The 26,166-nt window shown below is 39.4% G+C and overlaps 2 protein-coding genes across 4 annotated transcripts in view; one reads left to right on the forward strand and one right to left on the reverse strand.

Annotated features, from left to right (window-relative positions):
- The window catches only part of MIS18BP1 (MIS18 binding protein 1), a 65,497-nt gene extending 50,506 nt beyond the window's left edge, over window positions 1–14,991 (forward strand). For 2 of the 3 annotated variants that reach the window (XM_066277809.1, XM_066277810.1), the window contains exons 14-16: window positions 1,768–1,913; window positions 13,608–13,662; window positions 14,048–14,991. In XM_066277809.1, the coding sequence (XP_066133906.1) occupies window positions 1,768–1,913; window positions 13,608–13,662; window positions 14,048–14,293 (447 nt within the window). In that variant the 3' untranslated portion in view covers window positions 14,294–14,991. Of the gene's footprint in view, window positions 1–1,767; window positions 1,914–10,380; window positions 10,469–13,607; window positions 13,663–14,047 lie in introns of all 3 variants that reach the window. The other variant, XM_066277811.1, reaches the window with a different exon arrangement.
- A 2,583-nt stretch (window positions 14,992–17,574) lies between these two features.
- FANCM (FA complementation group M) overlaps window positions 17,575–26,166 on the reverse strand; it is an 85,626-nt gene continuing 77,034 nt past the window's right edge. The window contains exons 21-23 of the mRNA XM_066277812.1: window positions 21,507–21,879; window positions 18,706–18,994; window positions 17,575–17,890 (exon numbers count right to left, since the gene is read on the reverse strand). Of these exons, the coding sequence (XP_066133909.1) occupies window positions 17,770–17,890; window positions 18,706–18,994; window positions 21,507–21,879 (783 nt within the window). The 3' untranslated portion in view covers window positions 17,575–17,769. The remainder of the gene's footprint in view (window positions 17,891–18,705; window positions 18,995–21,506; window positions 21,880–26,166) is intronic.

Here is a 26,166-nt window from a genome sequence, read left to right on the forward strand (position 1 = left end):
GCTTGCCTGGTCAAAGCATCTACAGGAAGTACAGTATTTCCCATGTATCAGACACTCCCATGTATAAGATGCATCTTAATTTGGGGGCCCAAAATTTGAAAAAAGAAAAGTATTACACAAAAGTTATTGAACTCAAGTTTTATTCATCATAAAATTCATACAACTCCTCATCACTGTCAAACTCCCATCCATTAGCTTGTCCTCTTCTGTGTCTGGTGACGAATCACTGTCTTCAACAATGAGCGCAAAAACAAGCTCGAAAAAGCAGTAAATGCAAGTAAATATATTTACAAACACCGGATAAGACTCATCCAATTTTAGACCCCAATTTTTTGAAAAGGGGTGTGTCTTATATTGTACATGGGGTAACACAGTAACTGCCATGCATTGATCCTTCCTGCTTCTCCCTCTTTTTTTTTTTTTAATTTTTGTGACAGGGACAGATAGGAATAGACAGGCAGAAATGAAGAGGAATGAGAAGCATCAAGTATCAATTTTTTTTGTTGCAGCTCCTTCAGTTGTTCACTGATTGCTTTCTCATATGTGCCTTGACCGGGAGAGCTACAGCAGAGCAAGTGACCCCTTGCTCAAGCCAGTGACCTTTGGCCTCTCACCAGCAACCATGGGTTCATGTCTGTGAACCCACGCTTGAGCTGGATGATCCCACACTCAAGCCGGCAACTTCGAGGTTTCAAACCTGGGTCCTCCACATCCTAGCCTGATGCTCTATCCACTGCACCAGTGCCTGTTCAGGCCTCCCTCCTCTTTCTCTCTCTCTCTCTCTCTCTCTCTCTCTCTCTCTCTCTCTCGCCTCTCTCTAAAAATGAATTAAAATTTTTTTAAAGGATTGAATTGTTAATTGGGCATATATACACAAAAACGTTTAATACTGCTTGAGCTCCTATTAAGTATCAAACATAACAGTAAATGAATTACATGAGGTTTTTTTTGGTGGGAATTTTTTTTGTGTGACAGAGACAGTCAGAGAGAGGGACAGACAGGAAGGGAAAGAGATGAGAAGCATCAATTTTTCGTTCTGGAACCTTAGTTGTTCATTGATTGCTTTTTCACATGTGCCTTGACCGGGGCCTACAGCAGAGCAAGTGACTCCTTGCTCAAGCCAGTGACCTTGGGATTCAAGTCAGCGACCTTTGGTCTCACACCAGCGACTATGAGATGATGTTTATAATCCCACGCTCAAGCCATCAACCCCGCTCTCAGTCTCATGAGCCCACGCTCAAGCTGGCAACCTTGGGATTTAAAACCTAGTTCCTCTGCCAGTTTGATGCTCTATCCACTACACCTCCACGTGGTCAGGAGAATAACATGTTCTTTTTTGTATTATCTACACAGAGGCCAGCAAACTGGCCCAGGGGCAAAATGGAACCCAAAATACCACCTTTTTTTCATAAGAAAATTTTATTCGAACACAGACATGCCCAGTGTTTATATGTTGGCTGTAACTGCTTCTAAGTACAATAGCAGTAACATAATAGGGACAAAGAATGTAAGAACCACAAAGCCAAAATACTTACTATCTGACTTTTTTACAGATCCCTGCTCTACCCAACTTTTTGTAACAGATGTCACTGTCTACATTTTACACAACAGAAACTGAGTTTTTTAGAGGACAAGGCTCTCTACTCTGCCTACTATTTTCATTATCTCAGAAAATTATAAGGCATAAAAAAAGCCCACCAAAAATCTTTTACAATAATAAGAAATTTTATTTTTAGGGATACAAAAAACTGAATATTTGTTTTCTAGTTGCCAAGTTTCCACTGCAGTCAAGAAGAGGATATTATGCCAAATATGGACAGAAATCCAACAACTCCATCATCGGTTATCTTTCCATTGGCAAAAACTCCTCAATGTCAGCATTTTAGTCCTGGAATGCTAGCCTCTGTAAACAGGTAATATTTTTGTATATGATACTGTAATTCTCTGCATTAGCGTTTAACATATCATGAGTTGTAGAGTAGATGTCAATAATGAAAAAAGGCATCATTATTTTTTTTAAATCAAGCATAGTTCCTAGAAGTCAAAGATGAACAATTTCAATAAATAGGGGTTTTATTCAATAATGTTGGGACATAGCTCAAACTTTGTATCAGGATAAATTCCAATTGGGTCATAGTATTACATATCAAAATATTAAACTATAAAATATTACCTAAAGTAATCTTGAGAATTATTTTATAATTTTAGATTACTGAAGGTCTTTCTAACTATGATGCAAAACCTAGAATCCACTAACAAAAGAATCTAGTCAGGCCTGACCTGTGGTGGCTTGCCTGGTCAAGGCACATATGGGAGTTGATGCTTCCAGCTCCTCCGCCCCTTCTCTCTCTCTGTCTCGCCTCTCTCTCTCTCTCCCCCCCCCTCCTCTCTAAAATGAATAAATAAAAGAATGTAGTCAACTTTATCAAAAAATTTTTCATTGGGTACCAAGCAACCATAAAGAATCAAAAGATTAACAAGTAACAAATGTTGGAGAGGATATTGTCCATGTCCCGTGTGAGAATGGTTCGGAATGAATAAATAAATTTAGAGAGAAAAAAGGATGGAATTGGGAGGTCTCTGCAAGGCCTTTAGCTTGAAAGAGCGAGTCTCCACCCCAAAACTGCTTTATTTATAGGGCAGAGCCGAATGCAAATAAGGAAGTCTCAGGTACAAAGTCACACATCTATCTGATTGGCCCTTGCCAGTTGGCTCAGCGGTAGAGCATTGGCCTGGCATGTGGAAGTCCCGGGTTCGATTTCTGGTCAAAGCACACAGGAGAAGCACCCATCTGCTTCTCCACCCCTCCCCCTCTCCTTCCTCTCTATCTCTCTCTTCCTCTACCACAGCCAAGGCTCCACTGGAGCAATGTTGGCCTGGGCACTGAGGATGGCTCTGTGGCCTCCGCCTCAGGCACTAGAATGGCTCTGGCCACAACGGAGCAACGCCCCAGATGGGCAGAGCATCGCCCCCTAGTGGGCATGCTGGGTGGGTCCCAGTTGGGCACATGCAGGAGTCTGTCTGACTGCCTCCCGCTTCTAACTTTGGAAAGAAAAAAAAAGTCACACATCTGAGGTGTGAACAGGAATTCTCTTAAGGCATAAACAGGAAGCCATTGAAGGCGTAAACAGGAAACCCCCCACCATGCATAACTGAAATCAACCAACACCAGAACAAAGGGTGAGAGGAAGGAAGGGCATGTAAATTACCTCTAGTAACTTAAACAAGTGGAGATGGGACAGTAGAAACACTCCAGCCCCAGAGCTAACATGGAGGTGTGGGGAAACTTAACCTTACAGGGGTCATCAAACTTTTTATAAAAACCACCCACTTTTGCAGTGCTGGTCAACCTGGTCCCTACCGCCCACTAGTGGGTGTTCCAGCTGTCATGGTGGGCCAATGGGGGGGAGCTTTTAGTTGCGTGGTAGGGACCAGGTTGACCAGCACTGCAAAAATGGGCAGTTTTTATAAAAAGTTTGACAACTCCTGTTGGGGGGGGGGGGGAGTTTGACAGACTGTCCTCTTACTGCCTGTCCCCTACTCGTCAGTGCCTCAAAAAGCTAAACCCCAAGGACCCTGTCAGCTTGCAGTCTCCAACAGGATATAAAGAAAAAGGAACCCCGTGGGAATGTAATGGTGGGAATGTTAATTTGTACAGCCATTATGAAAAACCGTGTACAATTTCCTGACAAATTAAGAACAGAACTACCACATTACCCAGCAATCACTATTTATGGTATCTAACCTCAAAATTTGAAAGTATTCTTAAAGATATATGTACCCGTATATTCACTGCAGCATTATTGCCAGTAGCCAGGACATGGAATTAGTCCAAGGATTCTTTGATGGAAGACTGGATAAAGAATCTGTGGCACATACATACAATGAATTACTGCTCAGCCATAGAAAAGATGAAGCAGTGCCATGTGTGCATCAGTGTGGATGGACCTTCACTACAGGCTCGGCAAAATAAGTCAGGTGGAAAAGGAGGAGAATCATTTCTCTCATATGTGGGATATAAAACAGAAAGCAATATATGAACAAAACCAAAAACCTCAGTCAGACAACAGTATGGTGGTTACCAGAGGGGAAGAGGGGGTCAAATTTATGGTGACGGGAAGAGACTAAACTTTGGGAGATAAATGCACAATGTGATATACAGATGATGTATTATAATGTACATGTGAAATCTACGTAATCTTATTAACCAATAATATCCCAATAAATTTTTTAAAAAAGACAAATAATAGTTTTGGAAAAGAATATGTATAACTCATCACAGGATAAAGGCTAATTTCCCTGATACAGCACCCCTACAATTTAGGAAAGTCACTCTTATGAATTACTAGCAAGAAGGTAAATTAGTTAATTCTCTGCCTGCAGCATTTTGTTAATATATATATCAAACTTATAAATGCAGGGCTCTTGAACCTAGTAATCTTACTTCTAGAATTGCAAATGTTCAACTTATCATTGCAGTACTGTTTATGATAGCAAAAGACTGAAATCACTTTAAATGTCCATCAATAGGGACTAATTAGATAACTTCTGGTATAAAAAATGGCTATAAAAAAATGAAGTTTATGTACTTAATGGTAAAATCCATGGTATAGTAAGTGAATAAAGTTACATACAGTGAATTATGTGTTGCCATTTCAGTATATAGATAGGTGTGATATGTGAATGTGTACATGTATATACTTATACATAATTTCTTTAATTAAATGTCTCTGAAAGGATACATCAGAAACTGAAAATAGTGATGATCCCTAAGGAGAAGAACTAAGAAATCTTGGGAGACACTCAATTTTGAACTATATGAATACATGAACTATTTGAAATAGAAATAAAATTAAGGAAAATAGGAGTGGCCAACAGTGAAATACAGAGAAAAGACAGAAGGTGATAAGGAGACCTAAAAATAGACTTGCATTTGGCGTTTAAGCAGAACAGTGCTGATCTAGTAAGAAAATTTCCATGGGTGTGAGAGACAGAAGCCAGATAATGATGACTCCAAAAGCAGTATTCAGTATTCTCATGAAGCCTGGTGGAATTTTAGTTTGCATTTATTTGGAAAAACATAATTTTTCCCTAGCAGTCCACAGATTTTTTTTTTTTTTTTTTTGTATTTTTCTGAAGCCGGAAATGGGGAGAGACAGTCAGACAGACTCCTGCATGTGCCCAACCGGGGTCCACCCGGCACGCCCACCAGGGGGCGATGCTCTGCCCCTCCGGGGCATAGCTCTGTCGTGACCAGAGCCACTCTAGCGCCTGGGGCAGAGGCCAAGGAGCCATCCCCAGCACCAGGCCATCTTTGCTCCAATGGAGCCTCAGCTGCAGGAGGGGAAGAGAGAGACAGAGAGGAAGGAGAGGGGGAGGGGTGGAGAAGCAGATGGGTGCTTCCCCTGTGTGCCCTGGCCGGAATCGAACCCGGGACCTCTGCACACCAGGCCGACGCTCAACCACTGAGCCAACCAGCCAGGGCCCACAGATTATTTTTTATTTAGTTGGTGCAGGCGAAAGTATATTGAGAGTATAAATTTGGTCAAAGTTTTTGGTAAGCACTTTAGCCAAATCAAAAACTTTAAAATTTGCCTGGCCTGTGGTGGCGCAGTGGATAAAGTATCTACCTGGAACACTGAGGTCACTGGTTCAAGACCTGTGGCTTGCCCGGTCAAGGCACATGGAAGTTGATGGTTCCTGTTCCTCCCCCTTCTCTTTTTCTCCCCTCATCCCCCCTTCCTCTCTCTAAAAATGAATAAAATCTTAAAAAAAAATTTTTTTTTAATAAGTCTAAAATTCATTCCTTTGGCCCTTGATTTTAATTAGTTCTAAGAAAATAAGAAATTAGCACAAAGTACATATATACATTTGTATGAGCAAAGATGTTCATAACAAAGTATAATACTGAAAATTGGAATTGTCCAGTAATAAGAAAGGTTAAGAAATTAGGCTTTGTCCATATAATACAATATGTAGCAATTAAAAATCATGCTTTCAAGCATTTTTGATGCCAGAAAAATAATGGTCACTGCATAAGAAGTTTTTAAAAGCTAAGAAATCTACATACATTATCATCCCAATTTACGTAACATTCATGAGAGAAAGGAAATTTCTTGACCAAAACCATCATCAGCTATTATCTCTAAATTGTAGAATTACACTGATGTGGATTGTGGTGGGAATTTTATTATTATTATTACTACTACTTTTAAAATTAAGGAAATAGGATTTTTTTTCATATAATGAATATATTTACTAAAACTTTCCTTACTTAAAAAAAAATGAACTTCCTAGGTCTCCTTCACTATCTCTTGATTTGCACCAGCTCTAGTTCACTTCCTTTTTTATAAGTTTTAAATAATGAAAGTTTTTTATTATTTCAGAAGTGATCCCTGTACAGGACAACAAACTCCTGAGATGCTGATCCTGAACAACTGGCTAGGCTTATTCACACATTTAATGCACATCTTTTTATTTTCAGTCTTCATTTTTATTTTTAATTTATTTTATTAGGGTGATGTTGGTTAATAAAATTATACAGGCTTCAAGTTTATATATTTCCATGATACATGATATGTACATTGAATTTTATGCTCACCACCCAAAATCAAATAATCTTCCATCTCCGTAGATTTGGCTCCCTTTCCCCTTAAATACGCCCCTCCCCATTTCCTGCTGGTAACCATACTGTTGTCCCTGTCTGAGTTCCAGTTTTATATTCAACATAGGAGTGAAATCATATGATTCTTAATTTCTTAGCATAATATTCTCAAGGTCCATCCATGGTGTCACAATGGCAGTATTTCATCTTTATTTATGCCGGAGTACTATCCCATTGTGTATATGAACCACATCTTTATCTAATCCTCTATCGAAAGATGTTTTGGTTGTTTCTGTGTCTTGGCCACCATAAATAATGCTGTGATGAACATGGGGGTGTAAATATCTTTGCAAATAAATGTTTTCAAAATCTTTGACCAGATACCCAGGAGAGATTGCTGGGTCATATGATAGTTCTATTATTTTTTTTTATTTTTTACAGGGACAGAGAGTCAGAGAGAGGGATAGGTAGGGACAGACAGGAACGGAGAGAGATGAGAGGCATCAATCATCAGTTTTTCATAACGACACCTTAGTTGTTCATTGATTGCTCTCTCAAATGTGCCTTGACCGCGGGCCTTCAGCAGACCCAGTAACCTCCTGCTCAAGCCAGCGACCTTGGGTCCAAGCTGGTGAGCTTTTTGCTTAAGCCAGATGAGCCTGCGTTCAAGCTGGCAACCTCGGGATCTCGAACCTGGGTCCTCCGCATCCCAGTCTGACGCTCTATCCACTGCGCCACCACCTGGTCAGGCAGTAGTTCTATTATTTTTTTTAAGGAACCTTCTTACTGTTGTCCATAGTGGCTGTATGAGTTTACATTTCTACCCACAGTGAATGAAGTTTCCTGTAGCTCCACAACTTCTCCAACACTTATTATTACTTGATTTGTTGATAACAGCCAATATAACAGGTGTGAAGTGGCATCTCATTGTGGTTTTAATTTACATTTCCCTAATAGCTAATGAAGATGAGCATCTTTTCATATATCTGTTGACCATTTATATGTTTTCTTGGGAGAAGTGTATGTTCAGGTCCTCTCCCCATTTTGTTTAAATCTCTTCTTTTTTTTAATGTTTAACTTTTATTGATTTGAGAGACAGACAGACAGGAACATCAAGGTGTTCCTGTATGTGCCCTGACTGGGGATTGAACTGGCAGCCCCTGTGCTTTGAGACGATGCTCTAACCAACAGAACTGTCAAGCCAGGGCTTTGCCCCATTTTTTTAATTGGCTTGTTTGGTTGGTGTTGAATTGTTCTTTATATATTTTTTTATATTAACAGCTTGTCAGAGCTATTGTTTGCAAATACACTGCTCACAAAAATTAGGGGATAATTTATCACTTCATATTTATTTTGAAATATCCCCTAATTTTATTTAGCAGTATATCTTCTATTCACTTCCCTTTTCTTTTTGTCAGTGGTTTCTTTTATTGTGCAGAGGCATTTTTTAGTTTGATATAGTTCCATTCATTTATTTTTGCTTTCACTTCCCTTGCCTTTGTGGTTAAATTCATAAAATGCTCTCTATAACCAAGGTCCATAAGTTTAGTACCTGTTTTCTTCGTTGTGATTTATTGTTTTGGGTCTTATATTTAGGTCTTTGATGCATTTGTAATTAATTTTTGTACATGGGGACAAACTGTAGTCAGTTTCATTCTCTTGCGTGTGGCTCTCCTATGTTCCCAGCACCATTTATTGAAGAGGCTTTCTTTTCTCCATTTCTGTTTTTGGATCCTTTGTCAAAAATTATTTGCCCATATACATGTGATTTTATTTCTGGACTCTCAATTCTGTTCCATTAGACCAGGGTTAGTCAACCTTTTTATATCTACTGCCCACTTTTGTATCTCTGTTAGTAGTAAAATTTTCTAACTGCCCACCGGTTCCACAGTAATGGTAATTTATAAAGTAGGGAAGTAACTATTTTATAAAATTTATAAAGCAGAGTTACAGCAAGTTAAAGCATATAATAATAATTACTTACCAAGTACTTTATGTCAGATTTTCGCTAAGTTTGGCAGAATAAATCTTTTTGTGTGTGTGTATTTTTCTGAAGTTGGAAACGGAGAGGCAGTCAGACAGACTCCCATCCCACATGCGCCCAACCGGGATCCACCCGGCACACCCACCAGGGGGCGTCGCTCTTCCGCAACCAGAGCCATTCCAGCGCCTGAGGCAGAGGTCACAGAGCCATCCTCAGTGCCCGGGCCAAGTTTGCTCCAATGGAGCCTTGGCTGCGGGAGAGGAAGAGAGAGGCAGAGAGGAAGGAGAGGGGGAGAGGTGGAGAAGCAGATGGGCGCTTCTCCTGTGTGCCCTGGCTGGGAATCGAACCTGGGACTACCACATGCCAGGCCGACGCTCTACCACTGAGCCAACCGGCCAGGGCCCAGAATAAATCTTTATAAAACAACTTACTGTAGTTAAGTCCACCTTTTTATTTATACTGTGGTTGCTCTGTTACCATCCACCATGAAAGCTGGAATGCCCAGTCTACCACTGCATTAGACTGTGAGTCTCTTTTTCTGCCAATACCATGTTGTTTTGATTACCATAGCTTTATAGTATAATTAGAAGTTAGGTGATGTGATACCTCTGGCTTTTTTTCTCAGGCTTGCTTTGGCTGTTTGGGAGTTTCTGTGGTTCCATACAAATCTGATGATATTTTGTTCTATTTCATTTAAAAATGTCATTGGGATCTTGATGGAGGCTGCATTAAATCTGTATATTGCTTTGGGTAATATGCAACAATGTTTGTGATACACATTATATTTTAATACAATCACACACTTAGAAATTTCTGCATGTCCTATCTTTAAGGTTTCTCCCAGTCATAAAATAAAGGATAATCAACCATGTAGGATCTTGGAGCCAAGAGAAAGAATTAGGATTGGTGTTCAGCTGGGTATTTACTGTAAAAAAAGAAGAAAAAAAAAGACTAGGAATTGTAAGGGGAAAAGAAAACGACCATCCTGTTTGGCTTTAGTTCTCATTTGTAAATTTTGAGTCAAGCCTATTTGCTAAGAATGAGAGGGAAAAGAGATAAGGTAAAAGAAATGAAGAAACTTCAGAGTTGGCATGGGGAACCTAAGGAAGATGTAACTATGTAGAAATAAAAGGCTTGTGCACTGAAGACTCAGCACAGTTGGAAGCTATAAATTAATGAAGGGTTTTCATTACTAAGTGTATCCCTAAAGTTATCAACTTCAGGATTCAATCTGGAGGGATGGAGGTGACTAGGAGAAAGGAGTGAGAGGTAAAACAAAAGGGAGCCCAAGAATAAGAATTCTCAGTTTTGGAAAAGAGGTGGCAGCAAGATAGAAACTGGAGTCCCTTGCCGGTTGACTCGGTGGTAGCCTGTCACTGTTCGCTCTCCTTCGCTTCTTTCTCTCTCCTCCTCCTCCTGCAGCCACGGCTCAATTGAAGTGAGTTGGCCCCATGTGCTGAGGATAGCTTTATGGCCTCTGCCTCAGGTGCTAAGAAGAGGCTTCATTGCTGAGAAACAGCAATGCCCCAGATGGGCAGAGCATCGCCCCCTAATGGGCTTGCTGGATGGATCCTTGGGAAGGTGCATGCAGGAGTCTGTCTCTCTGCCTCCCCTCCTCTCACTGAATAAAAAACAACAACGAAAGAAACAGAAAAGAGTACAAATAGGACAATGAACAATAAATAAATACACTTTTTAAAGATTGAAACACATATTTTGTCAATTGCTGTTCAACTTGTGGATAAAAGTATGGTAATTAATATTGACTTGTAATTTTTTTGTATTGAAACAGGAATGACTGTGATAAATATGTTTTTCATATGCAAAAAACGCATAACCATAAAGGTGGCATTGTCTGGGGCAATATCAAGAAAAAAACAGTTAAGTATTTTTATTCTTTAAACTTGATTTATTCAATGCGTATCTGTTGAATAACTATAATATATGGTAGATTGTGGGAGTTCCAAGTTATGTGACAGACCTTGCCCTCAAGGTGCTTATAAGCTAATACAAGTAATTCATAATACGAGTCTGTGAGTAAGTACATAAATGCTGTAGGATTACAGATGGCAATTGATAGACTGAAGCATCTGAGGAAAGTGAGAATCATAAGAATTCTCATTCAAATAGGGTAGGAAAGTACATACAGGTCAGGGGAGGACATTTCAGGCAAGGAATAAAAGCATATCTGTTCAATGATTGGAGAATAATCTAAACTAATTGAGTTATGATTGTTGTAGAATAAGAAATTTTGGCCCTGGCCAGTTGGCTCAGCGGTAGAGCGTCGGCCTGGCGTGCAGGAGTCCCGGGTTCGATTCCCGGCCAGGGCACACAGGAGAGGCGCCCATTTGCTTCTCCACACCTCCCCCTCTCCTTCCTCTCTGTCTCTCTCTCTTCCCCTCCCACAGCGAGGCTCCATTGGAGCAAAGATGGCCCGGGTGCTGAGGATGGCTCTGTGGCCTCTGCCTCAGGCGCTAGAATGGCTCTGGATGCAACAGAGCTACACCCCAGAGGGGCAGAGCATTGCCCCCTGGTGAGCTTGCCGGGTGGGTCCCGGTCGGGCACATGCGGGAGTCTGTCTGACTGCCTCCCCGTTTCCAGCTTTGGAAAAATGGAAAAAAAAAAAAAAAAAAGGAAATTTCATCAAATCCCATGTAGTTTCAAAATGGTTTCAAATATTTTTCAGATTCAGCTACTTAATTTATACATATATATATAGATAGATATAGATCAAGACTTAAAATATTTACAGAAAAAAATTTTAACTCAAAGTTGCCTTAATAATGTTTCCCTTTGATAAAAAATTAAGAGTCCTTTATCCTCTTGAATTTTTAAATTTTTAATTTGACTTTATTTTGGGTAACTTACATCCAGATAAATGTACAAGTATTCTGGAAAAGCTAATTCACTCTTGATTTCCTCAAAGTAAATAGGTAATCTTAGAGAATTATAGTTTATGGATGTAGTAGAATGGGTAATAACTGCCTTTTTTTCCCTAAAGATGTATTCCTTCTGAAGAGGTTATGGCCACCTCCCCACCACCACCCGCCCACCCATGTTGAAATATTTATATTGTACACTTGATAGAGTAAAATTCCCCTCAGGGGTCTTTAAACTAAATTTGGGATTAATAAATCATATCTAATCTTTATGTGCTTAACTTGTCTACAGGAAATGATTACTTCTGGTGATCTTGGTTTAAAATCAGCCTGGACACCAAATTTTTGAAAAAAAAGAAATCTGTTCTGTTAACTGAGGATGTAGGCAGACTCCTTCCTGGTGTTTCTTAGATTCCCCCTTTCCAGTCCTACATTCCTTATGCAATTGAAGTTTTGGTTTGTTGCTAAGAACCAGGAATCACCTTAACACAGGGAGAAAGACTTGCCTTCTAATCTGTTTTCCCAGTAAACAGTTGGGTTGCCTTGACTAGTGTTTCTCAAGCTTTAATATGCATGGGAGTCAGCTCGGGATGATCTTGTTAAACTGTGGGTTCTGATCCAATAGATCTGAGATTCTGCATGCCCCTGCTGCTGATCCACGGACCAGACTGAGTAGTAGCAAGGCCCTAGTGCACTGTTCTCTGCAAAATGAGAAAAGTTTATATGAATATATGTGGAAGGACCTTTCCTATCAAAAACTTATTTCTCTGTATTTCTGACATCATATTAACTTTTGTTGTTTGCTTTTAAATTTTTTTATTGAGGTGTCTTTGGTTAATAAAATTATACAGGTTTCAGGTGTACAACTCTGTAACATATTGTCCATATATTGTACTGTGTGGTCCCCACCCCAAGCCAGCTCTCCTCTGTCATCACTTATCCCCCTTTACCCTCTTCTACCTCCTCGACCCTTTCCCTCTTGTAATCCCCACACTGTTGTCTGTGTCTATGAGGTTTTTTTAATCTCCACCTTTTTCACCCAGCCCCTTCCAGTCCTAACAGCTGTCAGTCTGTTCTCCATTGTTGTTTTCTCAATGAGTTGTAATTTGAGCCACCAAACTAGAATCTCTGTGATTTAGTCCCATTTCTTCATAGATTAATATTTTATAGCCAGTTTGTGAGGATAGAAAGAGCAAAGGATTTAGTGTTAAAAACTCTGATGTCAAGGTCTGACTCCCCATACCAGCTTTATAACAAAGCAAGTTCTTGAGCTTTCTAATCTCATTTTATTCATGTATGGTATGACCCAGGAGTCATGATGATACTGGTTATCTCACCAAATGATTTTGAAAGGTTAAAGATGTAATAATGGTTTGACTCATTTCACAGGAAAAAAAATACATTTACATCACAGTCTATGAATACCAGTTTGTATTTCAGAAGTTTCCTTCAAAAAGATTCCCCTTAGCATAGTGGATATACTGTCATACTTTTTCTCTTCTGTTCCTTTTCAGTTTTTAAAGATAACTAGTTATGGCCAATAGTTCAAAAAGCACTCATGTATAGTTCAAAAAGCACTCATGTATGTAAGCATACATTATACACTTAAAGCTTACACTATAAATTACCATTGTAGCCAACATTTTAGAGTACAGAGAATTTTAAAATCTTTATTAGTATAATGTCATGAAATAAGAACTTAATAGATTTTAGCAGCTTTCAGAGTCTTCTATACTATCCTTTAACTGCTGTTGCATCGGTTTGTAATATGGGAAACAACACTAAATGAGTCATGGTTCTTGCCACAGATAAATTCAACTTAAAAGAAAATTAAAACCTGGCCAGGTAGCCCAGCTGGTTAGAGCATCGTCCCAATATGGCAAGGTTGCAGGTTTGATCTCTGGTTGGAGCTCATACAAGGATCAACCAACGAATGCATAAATAAGTGGAAGAACAAATCGATGTTTCTCTCTCTTTAAAGTTAATTTTAAAAAGAAAAAGAATTAGATACTTCACGGATAATTATGTGATTAGGTGTTATTACAAGTCCTCTGGGGATAAAGCATGCTTAATTTTGTCTAGGTTTAAGGCAGGCTTCACAGGAGCTACCATTTTGCTATAAATACAAATTCTTTTGTAGGTTGAAAGTGATTTTTCATCTCCAACAGCAAGAAAAAAAATCCCATTTAACAAAGGTAATGATGCACCTCTATCTTTTGTAGCTCAGTTCTATTATAGTCTCTTTATTAACATAGTATTAAAATTAACTGCTCTCAAGTGGGCAGACCTACCATTTGGTTTCTTATTGTTTTCTTCACTAAAATTGAAGTTACTTAGAAAAATATTAATTGCCTGACCTGTGGTGACACAGTGTATAAAGCAAGCGACCTGGAATGCTGAGGTCGTTGGTTCAAAACTACAGTCTTGCCCGGTTCAGGGCACATGCTAGAAGCAACTACTGAGTTGATGCTTCCCACTCCTCCATCTCCTTTCTCTCTCTCTTCTTTCTCTAAAATCAATAAATAAAGTGTTTAAATAGATTCATATATATATTAATCTTTTCTACTAAACTCTTCTTAGGAGAAAGCTCTAATATTGGAAAACTTTTCACTAATGCCATGGAATCTCTGGATGAAGAAGAGAAAGATTATTATTTTTCGAACTCTGATTCTGCATAGTAAAAATGACATATTTCCAGTATTTTTATCAAGAAGCAGTTATCTGTACCTTCATTTGGAGTGCATATATTTTTATAATGTAGCTTCTTTTGAAATTGTCTTTTTCAAAGGATTTTTGTGTTTGTATTCAAAGTTAAAGATACTATAGAATATTCCTCATTGCTGCTGCTTACTAAAAATATAGGAAAAATTGTTTTGCTTGCTTTATAGATATTTCTAAATTTGTTTTTGCTATGTTAAAATATATATAAAAGGTCTCTCATAAGCGTGTAAGTCTAAGAAAATCATGTTCCAAACTGGGTTTTTAAAAAGCTTTCAAGAAAATGTTCCTATCCTTAAGGGTGGATGGAGGTTGGGGAAAATAAGATAGATTGTACTGATAGCTACTAAATTCATGAACATTTTTAAGTTAGCATTTCTCACCATCTGGTATAAAAACCAGAGTTGATATATTTACATTATATGTTATTGATATGTTTTCTTTTCTCTTGACTGTTTTTCTTAAAACTGTGATTGGCATAACTGTTGAACCTATATAAATTTTAATTTATTGCTTTTTTAGTATTAGAATCTGAGAACAGATGCTGTTGCATTCTTAAGCCTTATTTACATATGCAGGCATAGCTTAACTTTGGTCTCAGTATTAAAAAGGCAAACATTCAATAGGTCTAGCATTGTACAGAGTCAAGTTAATATATCATAATAAACATTGTTTTCCATTCAGATAGCTCTTTTAGGAAAATTAACTTTTTAGCTTATTCTTCTATTATGTTTTAAAATTTGACATAGAATATTCCCCTCTGGTTATAGTACATGTTCACTCAGCCTTCTCTCTAGTTAGGTTGTTCCAATAAAATTAGTTTGCTTTTATAATATTTGTATTTTGTTGTCATCTCCCCCCATAACTTGTAGTAAAAATACATTTTCTTGTGTCTTAAGAATTTAGTGAGTAGTAATCAGCAGTCATATAATAGAGGATTTACAGAAACATGACATTTAAAATAGTGTAGTTAGACTGAGATTATTCTTCTTTAAACTAGTATGCTGTTTCTGCCACAAAGACTTGACAGATAGATGTGGGATGGAACAAATGAAAGTCATTTTAGAGTGGCTCTAAGAGAGAGTTGTAGCACTCAAGTCGCCAATATTAGTATAATACCGTGCTGCTGGATGCAAATACTGCTTGAGAAGTTAGAAGGTAGTGAAATTGCTGAATCACAAAGAATTTTGAACTAGCACAGACTTGACACAAACCAAAGTGTGACCCTCCCCCACTCCCCATATTCCCTGTGTCCTATCAGAACTACTGTGTACCCTTGTGTCCTACCTGCCAAGTTTCAGGTTAGTCCCATTTCTTTCCAGCGGGCCGTAAGATAAATTAGTAGAGGTTAAGGTAACCTCCGAAGGTGACTTAAAAGTGGAAGAGGAAGACTTTAAGGGCTCAAAGAAAATTATTAAGTATAAGGTCAGCTGAAGGAGGACACCCAAGTTCAGGCGAGAAAAGGTTATTAGGGGGTCATCTGCCAGCTGACTCCTCTAAGGTGGAGGTCAGCAACTGGTGCTCTAACTGGTAGGGTTGAATAGGGGATTCGAGGGTGGGGGCTGGTAGTCCTTACTGGGGAAAAAAGGATTAACCTTAAGTATGCTAGTGGACCTTCCACACCCGGGTAAATCAATCCGGATGTCTGGGGGGAGGGGATCTGGAATGTCCAGTCTTTTAATATCCATTCATCTACTTAGGGGAGGAGGGGGTCATGGACCCCGCCTGCAACCCTATCAATAAGATGATCTGATAGTCAGTAAATAGGGTTGATAGTTAAGTGCTACCAACAAGAGCTCTTGCAGCTTAACTATGGAGAGAGCTTTCTATGCAGCAGGCATAAATACATGAAATCCTCTACCTCAGTGGTCCACAACCCCTGGGCTGCGGACCGATACCGGTCCGCAGAGAAAGAATAAATAACTTACATTATTTCCGTTTTATTTATATTTAAGTCTGAACGATGTTTTATTTTTAAAAACTGACCAGATTTCCCTCTGTTAACATCTGTCTAAGACTCACTCTTGACGCTTGTCTCGGTCACGTGATACATTTATTCATCCCACCCTAAAGGCCGGTCCGTGAAACATATTTTCTGACATTAAATCGGTCTGTGGCCCGAAAAAGGTTGGGGACCACTGCTCTAGCTTTATCCCTTACACCATGTTACTTTATGAAATATTTTGTCTGATGAGTGGACATCAAATCTGGGCACATTGGTGTCTGCATGGAGGTGCTGCAAGGCGAATGTGGTCATCAGCCCGGGTCTGTGAGGCTGTGGAGGAACTGCATGATTCTCGCAAACAGCTGGGGCAGAGTACCCCACATTCGTCACCCACACACGCTGTACTGCTGCCACTGCTTCAGGAGAAGAGCAAGATGGCAAACTGGAACCAGAAAGAGAGCCCTTTCTTCCTCCTACTGACAAAAATCATGAGAAATGATCAGAAAGTCCGGTCCATTACAGCAGAGCAAGATACTGAAGGATGAACTAAACCTAAGATACAGTACTGAGGACTGCTATCAGCCAGTTAACTTAGGGAGTTCTGTTCTCTCTGGCCTTGATAATTATTGAACAGAAATAAGAGATGAGATGCTTTTATAAGAAATGAGAATTTATACTATCCCAAAGGCACTAAATTCACAATTAATACTATTTATCAAAAAAGAACTATTTAGTTCCTCTGCTCTGGTTCTAGATTTCCATAAGTCACTTGTTTCTGGGCCTCACTTTTATCTGGTAAGAAAGGAAAGAGAAAAAGCAATTTCAATTACATAAGCTCTGAAGTCCCTGCCAAGTCTAAGGTAAGAAAAGGGTTCTGCTTAAAACAAAAACGAAAAGAAAAGCACTCCACTGTGAGGCTGGTTCAGAAACTCAACAATGTAACAGGAAAAGCACCCAGAGAATAAAGGACTGTAAAGGGGGGTGGCCAAAATTAAAGGCTGTGTTAGCACTAGGCTGAAGAAAGGGCCACTGCTGCTGCAGGTAAAAACACGGAGCCATCTTATAACACGAAGAGCATACACAACAGTGGGTCACAGTGAAAGTCCACATTCAGGAGCTCATCTATAAAAAGAAATTTTCCAAGTCCCAGCCCATATATCAGTTCTTTGAATATGATATTTCAACAACAAAAGTGGTGTAGGTTGGAGTTTATACTAAGATTTGACTACTTGATTGGGTCACATTTGGTAAAATAAACATTCAGTTACACTTCCTACATTTCCTAGTTCCTGGGGCATTTATCTCACATTAAACCCATACATGCTAAAAAATGACAATGATAGTGCAAAAACCTTTGGAAAAAATTCAAAATACATCTCAAACTCATTTTCTTAACACCTTCAACAACCTTTTTATTCAACAAAGTTTCTTAGTCGTTAAATGATTGCCAAACATCAGATTTTTAAAAATATATAACCTATACAAACAATATACACAATATAAAATAGATATGGAAATGTTCTCATATTTTAAACTGATAGTCAAAAACCACAGCAATGATTATTGAAGTGCATTTAGTCTCGTACGAGTTGTCTGATAACCACACCTTGAGCAGTCTGATCATGCATCAGATTTCAGTCTACCTTTGGTTAAGACCATTTGGTAACAGCTGCATGTCAAATGCAGAATGAATATATCTATAGATCTCCTCGGCCTTTTGATGATTTACTCGTGCATACATGGAGATTTCTTGAGGTGAGCTGAAATAAATTAGACCAAGAAAAACATTACATGACTGCAGTGAAGTAGCCCATCTCCCTGTTTCACTAATAAACTCACTTTCACTTTATTTTTTTTAGAGAAGCCTCAACTTGTAGTCACTTCACTTTAGTTGTTCAGTGATTGCTGCTCATAAGTGCCTTGATGGGGGGGCTCAAGCCAGCAATGTCAGGATTTTGGACCTGGGACCTCAGCGTTCCAGGCACACATTCTATCCATGGTGCACCACCGGTCAGGCCTCACTTGCACTTTAAACTGAAAAACTTTACACTAGGACTTTTAATATTATCTTGCTAAAGAACCCCAAATATAAAAAGCCTTTAAGAAAATCATCTCTTAAGCATTCTACATCCAGTTAATGTCTTCAGCATTAAATAAAATGAAAGCTTATTCCCTATATTTAACAATAATTTCAACCTCTTACACAGGCCTTTAGTTCAATTAACATATTTTCTAAAATCTTCCTTTTCAAGCAACGTAATAATCAAAACCTAGCAAATGTTCATCTTGAATATTGTTCTAGTTACAGAGCTAAACATCCAAGAATGCAACAGCCAATGTAAATGCCATCGTTCCCGATTGAGCTCTAAGTTGCTCAAAGGCAATGCTTGTCTTCCTCCCCCAACCATGAATGTCTTCAGCTTCATTCAGTGTCTGTTACATGTTTGGCAAGCAAAAAGTCTCTACGGAATGAAATACTATAACAGATAACTTTTTCAAAAAATATATTAAAATTTCTATGAAATGCTTCTAAGAATCATTTAAAAGTAATCATTTAAAAAGAAAACAGACATACCTGTTGGTCATCTCTTTTACAGATGAAAACTGGTGACACATATTTATTGCAGTTATATAACTTATATTGGGAATACTTAGATAAAACTGAAGTGTTTCACATTTATTTCTGTTCACCATTGGAACCTTAATACCAACGTTCTTTCTCTGTTCCACTAAACACAGTTCCTTTAACAAATCTGCAGTATCCTCTTGGCAGGAACTGAAAAGAATTCGAATTCCAGCACCAATTAAGGTAGTCAGCAGGTTGTCATAGCGCTTTGTTCTCTTAAACATCCTGGATGTGTCTCCTAAGTATTTCATATTTAGGAAAATGCAAACCTTAGTAACTTACATTAACTAGAATCATTAATACTCTATATTATTAAAATCCCAAGATCTACACCATTACAGAAACTAGTACCACATCATTTAGGCTAATTAGAAACCTTACAGCTAAAGATTTAATTTTTTTTAATTTATTCATTTTAGAAAGGAGAGAGAGAGGGAGAGGAGAGACAGAGAAAGAGAAGGGGGAGGAGCAGGAAGCATCAAATCCCATATGTGCCCTGACCAGGCAAGCCCAGGGTTTCGAACTGGTGACCTCGGCATTTCCAGGTCGATGCTTTATCCACTGCGCCACCACAGGTCAGGCCCAGCTAAAGATTTAAAATGATTGTCAAGCATCTGAGATAAAATGTGGAAACCAGTTTTTATGACGGTCGTGACGTGAATTGGAATCAACATAGGAAGGTGAGTAGGCAGGGAAGAGCTTATACTTCTGGATAATTCATTCCTAAAAACCAAGGCCACATTACTCATCGCTAATAGAATTTTTCATAATGCTAGCACTGATGAAATACTGATTTAACTGATATAAGATATATTTATTCCAAGAATAACAACATTCTGCATACCCATTTTTATGTCACCTTTAACATAACACCTTTATGTCTTGCCTATTAATTTATTTCCCTACCATTCCCATTTATTTTCTTTCCATATTTAGCCCATATATATTTTTTAGGAGGGGGTTTTCTTCATATACAAAAAAAAACTTTTTTTCCCATATCTTTTGCCACATTACTTTTGTCTTTATTCCAAATATACTTCCTTTTTAAAGGAGATGTTGCCAAAGATGAAATTATAGAATTTTAGCACTAAAGGCCCAACAGATCACCTAATATAAAGCCCTTACTTGTCAAATTAAAAAATAAAAGAACCAAAAAGTAGAAAGACAGTTACTTATCCAAGATCACATGGTGCACCAGTGACAATATGGAGATAAAAATGTACATTGTTCAATTACCAAACTAACGTTTTACATAAACTACATTATTTTCTTTCACTTGCTATGTAATTCTTGAATTCTTCCATAGTAGCTTTTACCTACATGATTTCACTTCATCCTCATAACATCCACAAGATGAACAAAACAAGTATATTAACTCCTCAGAGGGAGTGATTTTTCAATGCAACATCAGCCATCAAGATACCAGAATTCAGTGCATCTTCTGATTCCTTATCCCATGATCTTTTCACTATTCTCAGGGGCTCCCAATAGAAGTTTCCCAAATGAAGCTCCAATCCTGCATTCCCATATGCATCCTAGGCATCCATTTCAATGACCCATTGAGAACTCAATGTGTTCAGAATACCTTGTCACTAAAATCGACTGCTTCTCTTAAATTTATTGCTTCTCATATTTATAATATCAATAAAAAGCATCACTACCTAATTGTCCAGTAACCAAGAAGTTGGTCAACTTAAGAGTAATTCTGCCAATTCCTACTAATCCTGTTCCCCATCATTGCCCTCATCCTTTCTAGGTCTCCTGAGAAAGACTAGATTGTGTCACTTGCCTTCAATGTATCACCCTTCAATTGTCAATTATCATAAACTGCATTTAAATTGAAAAAATCACGTCAGTATGAAATGACATTCATGAATCAGGTATAAGAGCTTCCCACACCCTGCCAATGGAAGAATGAACTACAGTCAAGTTCCTTTACAGCCTTATAAACAAAAACATTTAAAAATACAAAAGTAGTGGTACATATATACAATGGAATACTATGGGGCCACGAAAAAGAAGGAAATCTTACCTTTTGCAACAATATGGAGGGACCTGGAAACTATTATGTTAAGTGAAATAAGCCAGGCAGAGAAAGAAAAATATATGACCTCACTCATTTGAGGAATCCAAGGAATAATGTGAACTAAGGAACGGAATTGAGACAGAGGAGGGATCAAAGGGACCAGAGGAAAAGAGGACAGAGGGAAAGGGGATGACTGGATGGGATAAACCTGAAGGAAAATGGGGAGGGCAAGGGAGATGTTGAGGGGAATATGGGAGAGGGAGGATGCATTTGGGGTGACCCTAGAATCTATGTAAACACAATTAATTAAAAAAAATACAAACTTGGCCCTGGCCGGTTGGCTCAGAGGTAGAGCGTCGGCCTGGCGTGCGGGGGACCCGGGTTCGATTCCCGTCCAGGGCACATAGGAGAAGCGCCCATTTGCTTCTCCACCCCCCCCCCTTCCTCTCTGCCTCTCTCTTCCCCTCCCACAGCCAAGGCTCCATTGGAGCAAAGATGGCCCGGACGCTGGGGATGGCTCCTTGGCCTCTGCCCCAGGCGCTAGAGTGGCTCTGGTCGCGGCAGAGCGACGCCCCGGAGGGGCAGAGCATCGCCCCCTGGTGGGCAGAGCATAGCCCCTGGTGGGCGTGCCGGGTGGATCCCGGTCGGGCGCATGCGGGAGTCTGTCTGACTGTCTCCCCGTTTCCAGCTTCAGAAAAATACAAAAAAAAAAAAAAATACAAACCTGTTTTTTCTCTGTCCTTTTCCGCAATTACACATATTCTTTCAAACATGCTCTGTAGGTACTGGATCTGGTCAATGAAGCTGCTTTTGTTAATACTGTTTAACATCTCGGATTGGGACCTCCTTTCCACCACCATGCGGTTACTCACAATGTAATCACAACCGTTAAGAGGATAAACCTCTACTTGAAAGCCATGAATTGCTCTTAGGGAAGAAATTATTTCTGAACCAGAAGTGATTTCACGACTATCTACAAGAATACAAGTTCTTTGGTCGCCCTGTGGGAATCCAAGAGAAGCGTGTGTGCCAGCCAAATGTCTTGAATCAGAACAGTAAGCAAATGAAGTGTTAGAATCCTCCACAGTGCTACCAACCTGAAAAAGTAAGAAACATCATCACAATCAGGTTAAATATGCATTAGCACCATAAACCTGAAGTTGATATTCTTTACTGATACTTTCTTCTTCCTTCAACATGACCAAAGTGTCTATGTAGATGAAAGACCAACCCACTACTTCACACCTAGTAGGATGGTAACAATTTAAAACAAAAAAAGAAAAAGTGTTATGAGAATGTGAAAAAACTGAAACAGGCATTGCTTGTGGGAATATAAAATGGTATAGCCACTGTGGGAAACAATTTGGTGATTCCTCCAAGAGTTAAACACAAAATTACCATATGGCCTAGTAATCCTACTCATAGGTGGAATCACTTCCCAAAATTAGTGAAAACAGAGGTTTAGATACAAATATTGATCGACTTACGACCTATGCAACTTACAACCATTCGACTTTATGATCACAATCGCTAGCCACGACTGCTCCGCGTCTGGCAGCGCAAGCGTTGCCCAGCTGGGCCTACGACAGTGTGGACCAGCTTCCGGCAGCACTACCATCTCCACGTGCACCATTTCAGCTGTTATCCCAGACTCGGTACAGCAATTTGTGTTTTGTGTCTTGCATATTTTTCATCAAACCCCTCCCAAGATGTCTACCAAGAGAAAACTGTCTTTGCAAATATTAAACCAGTTGTACTGGTAATGCAGTGTTTTACTTAAACCTGACGAATGTAAAAATAAGAAACAAAATGGTGTAGAGATGATACAAATGGCATAAAATGAACAAAGAAAATTATGATATATCACAATAATGAAAGAAAATTATGATAAAATATGACTTAAAGATTTTCATAACATCATTTCACAGTACTGTACATATAGCCTACTCAACTTATGACCAAATCGTGTTACGACCAGTCTGTCGGAACCAATCGTGGTTGTAAGTTGAGCACTAGCTGTACTTATATACCAATGTTCTTTAATTTTGGAAAACTCTTAGCCACTGCTGGTTCCTATATATCTCTTGCCCTGTTCTCACTTCTAATTCTGATCACATGTATGTAGACTACTGACACAGTCCCACAGCTTTGGGGTGCTCCATTTGATTTTTCACTCTTATTGTTTTAGGCTGGGTAATTTCTACTGACCTTGCTTTAAATTTGCTAATCCTTTCCATGACTGATGGGCCTACTGAAAACATTCTTCATCTCTCTTACCATGCATTTCTACTTTGTTGTTCTTTGTATTTTCTATTTCTCAGATGATATTCTTTATCTATTCATTCACTTTTGTTTTACTTTTCCACTATAGCCTTTAACATATTAATCCTGGCTATTTTAAACTCCCTGTCTGATTCTGATCATATTAAAGTCTGGTTCTTAAGAATGTGTTTTTTTAATCTTCTTCCTTCTATGTCTTTGTAACTTTCGGTTGAAAGCCCAACATGTAGTGTAAGACAGCAGTAATTTAGGTAAATAGTATTTATGCCCAGAAATATGTATGCCTTTTGTTAGGCCTTATTGTGTGGGGTGAGTAAATCTAGTGAAGAACTGAGATGGGTTTGGGTTTTCTGATTGCTTGATTACTCCAGGTACAACCAGAGGCTTTAAACTTGATGGTGTTACTTTATATTTAGGGTGGGGGCTGGGTTGCCAGATGATTTTTTAAAATGTTCCCTCAGTTTTAGGTCTTCTCTATGAGCCTCGGAAAGCTTCTCTCCCCACACTGTTCCAGTCAGTAGACTGCTTTTGTTACTAAGTGTTTGCTAGCCTGGCTGGAAGGAGCACTGGGAGCCTCATGTTTGGAGAAGGGGGGGGTCTGACAAGGGAGGTATTTTCTATTGTACCAGTTCAGCCTTTCTTAGGCAGGACTTGTGTCGCTGGGTCTGACGTGGAACACGCATCCTGCTTTGCCTCCTACGGACTGGAAATCTCATGTTTTAGGCCCAGGATACTTCCTGACACCTTTTTTGTTGTTCCCTTTCTAGATATGCAAAGGGTCTTTACCTGGGCCCTAAGGGCTACATGGTTTGCTGCTCTGTTCCTAATAGCTTAAAGCTTAAATAAAGCTTTTTGTTCCATAGCGGGAAGGGGAGGAGTCAGGTGAGGTTTGGTGCCTTTACCACAGTAACTGTTGGTCACTTCCCCAATGCCTGCAGCAGGAGAAAGCCGCCTCTGATTCTCTTTCCTGTGAACACCTGATGAGTCTGTGAAGGGTCCATGAGTGGTTGCAAATTCTCCTTCTGTTTGCAACTCCCAGGGGTTCCAACTGCCCACACTAGTCCAATTGCCTTTTGCGATTCATTAGTTTTAGCTGAATTCTTCTTACCAGATCGCAGTGCCCAGTGACTGTCCCAAATCAGCAAGTCTCTCACTGAAGGCACTGTCTCTCCCCAGATACCAGACTAACAGGTTGCCCTGCAAACTCAGCTCCATAAAAATGAAATAAACTGCCCTGGCCGGTTGGCTCAGCGGTAGAGCGTCGGCCTAGCGTGCGGAGGACCCGGGTTCGATTCCCGGCCAGGGCACACAGGAGAAGCGCCCATTTGCTTCTCCACCCCTCCGCCGCGCTTTCCTCTCTGTCTCTCTCTTCCCCTCCCGCAGCCAAGGCTCCATTGGAGCAAAGATGGCCCGGGCGCTGGGCATGGCTCTGTGGCCTCTGCCTCAGGCGCTAGAGTGGCTCTGGTCGCAATATGGCGACGCCCAGGATGGGCAGAGCATCGCCCCCTGGTGGGCAGAGCGTCGCCCCTGGTGGGCGTGCCGGGTGGATCCCAGTCGGGCGCATGCGGGAGTCTGTCTGACTGTCTCTCCCTGTTTCCAGCTTCAGAAAAATGGAAAAAAAAAAAAAAAAAAAAAAAAGAAAGAAAGAAACTTGTGATTTTGTAGATTATCCAGATTATATTCTTGTTATATGGATGGGAACAATGCTTTCTCCAGCTTCATACATCCTAAGCTAAAGATGGAAGTATTGTTTACTCAGAAATAATCTTTAAAAAACATTCAATGTTCAATTTCAAAACAAAAAAATATAATGAAGGAAAAAATGGCTACTAAAAAACAAAAAAAATACTAGAAATATGTACTTATCTTGGAATAGAAAATGGCTTTCTAAACATGACACTAAAGTCAGAAACTATAAAGAAAAAATTGGAACTGTATAAAAAAGTATGGCAAAATATTTTCCTATAGCAAAAACCATTACAAACAAAACAAAAAGGTAAATGACTGACAAGGAATACTGTTTGCAATATACATTACAAAATAAATGTCAACATTTTTAATATCTAAAGGGTTCTTCTTTTTAGAGAGGAGACAGGAAGGGAAAGAGGTGAGAAGCATCAACTCATAGCTGTGGCACTTGACTTGTTCATTGATTTCTTATCATATGTGCCTTGACTCAGAGGTCTGGCTGAACCAGTGACCCTTGCTCAAGTCAGTGAGCTCAGGGCTTCGAACCTGGGCCTTCACTGTCCCACGCAGACGCTCTGGCCACTGCACCACCACTGCTCAGGCTATATCTAATGGTTTTTAACAGATATTTAGTCGATGTTCTGTCCTCTCAAATTTATCTCAAATTCTTTCCCATTCTAATTTTAGGTGAAAAAATTCACACTATATATGGATTTGTAGTATTAGATATAAAGGAAATTTTTAAACACATTTCTGTTAAAATTGTGCATATTTTTTTACAATTCTCAAAGTATTACTAGCCTATATCTATTATTTGGTTAGAGCATGACAAAGTAGAAACATAGGTAGCACTCCTCACTGGGTTTCAAAGTACTGTGCATATATTACCTACCATGACCGTTGGGATTACTATCTTATACTACAGCTGAGGAAACTGAGGCTCGAAGAAATTACAGTAAGTTTTGTGTGTGTGTGTCACAGAGAGAGAGAAAGAGAGAGAGAGAGAGAGAGAGAGAGAGAGAGAGAGAGGGCCAGATAGGGACAGACAGGAAGGGAGAGAGATGAGAAGCATCAGTTGTTCCTTGTGACACCTTAGTTGTTCATTGATTGATTTCTCATATGTGCCTTGACTGGGGAACTACAGCAGACCGACTGACCCCTTGCTCAAGCCAGCGACCTTGGGCTCAAGCTGGTGAGCCCTGCTCAAACCTCATGAGCCCGTGCTCAAGCTGGCGACCTTGGAGTTTCCAACCTGGGTCCTCCGTGTCCCAGTCTGATGCTCTATCCACTGCACCACTGCCTGGTCAGGCATAATTTTTATTTTATTTAACACAAAACAGACAAAAAATAAGAAAGCAAAACAAAACAAAAACACCTTTGGCAAACATCTGAAGGCTTTTCCTCTACACTTTGAT

Source organism: Saccopteryx bilineata, chromosome 4 (assembly GCF_036850765.1).
Source record: "Saccopteryx bilineata isolate mSacBil1 chromosome 4, mSacBil1_pri_phased_curated, whole genome shotgun sequence".
Taxonomy (NCBI): Eukaryota; Metazoa; Chordata; class Mammalia; order Chiroptera; family Emballonuridae; genus Saccopteryx; species Saccopteryx bilineata.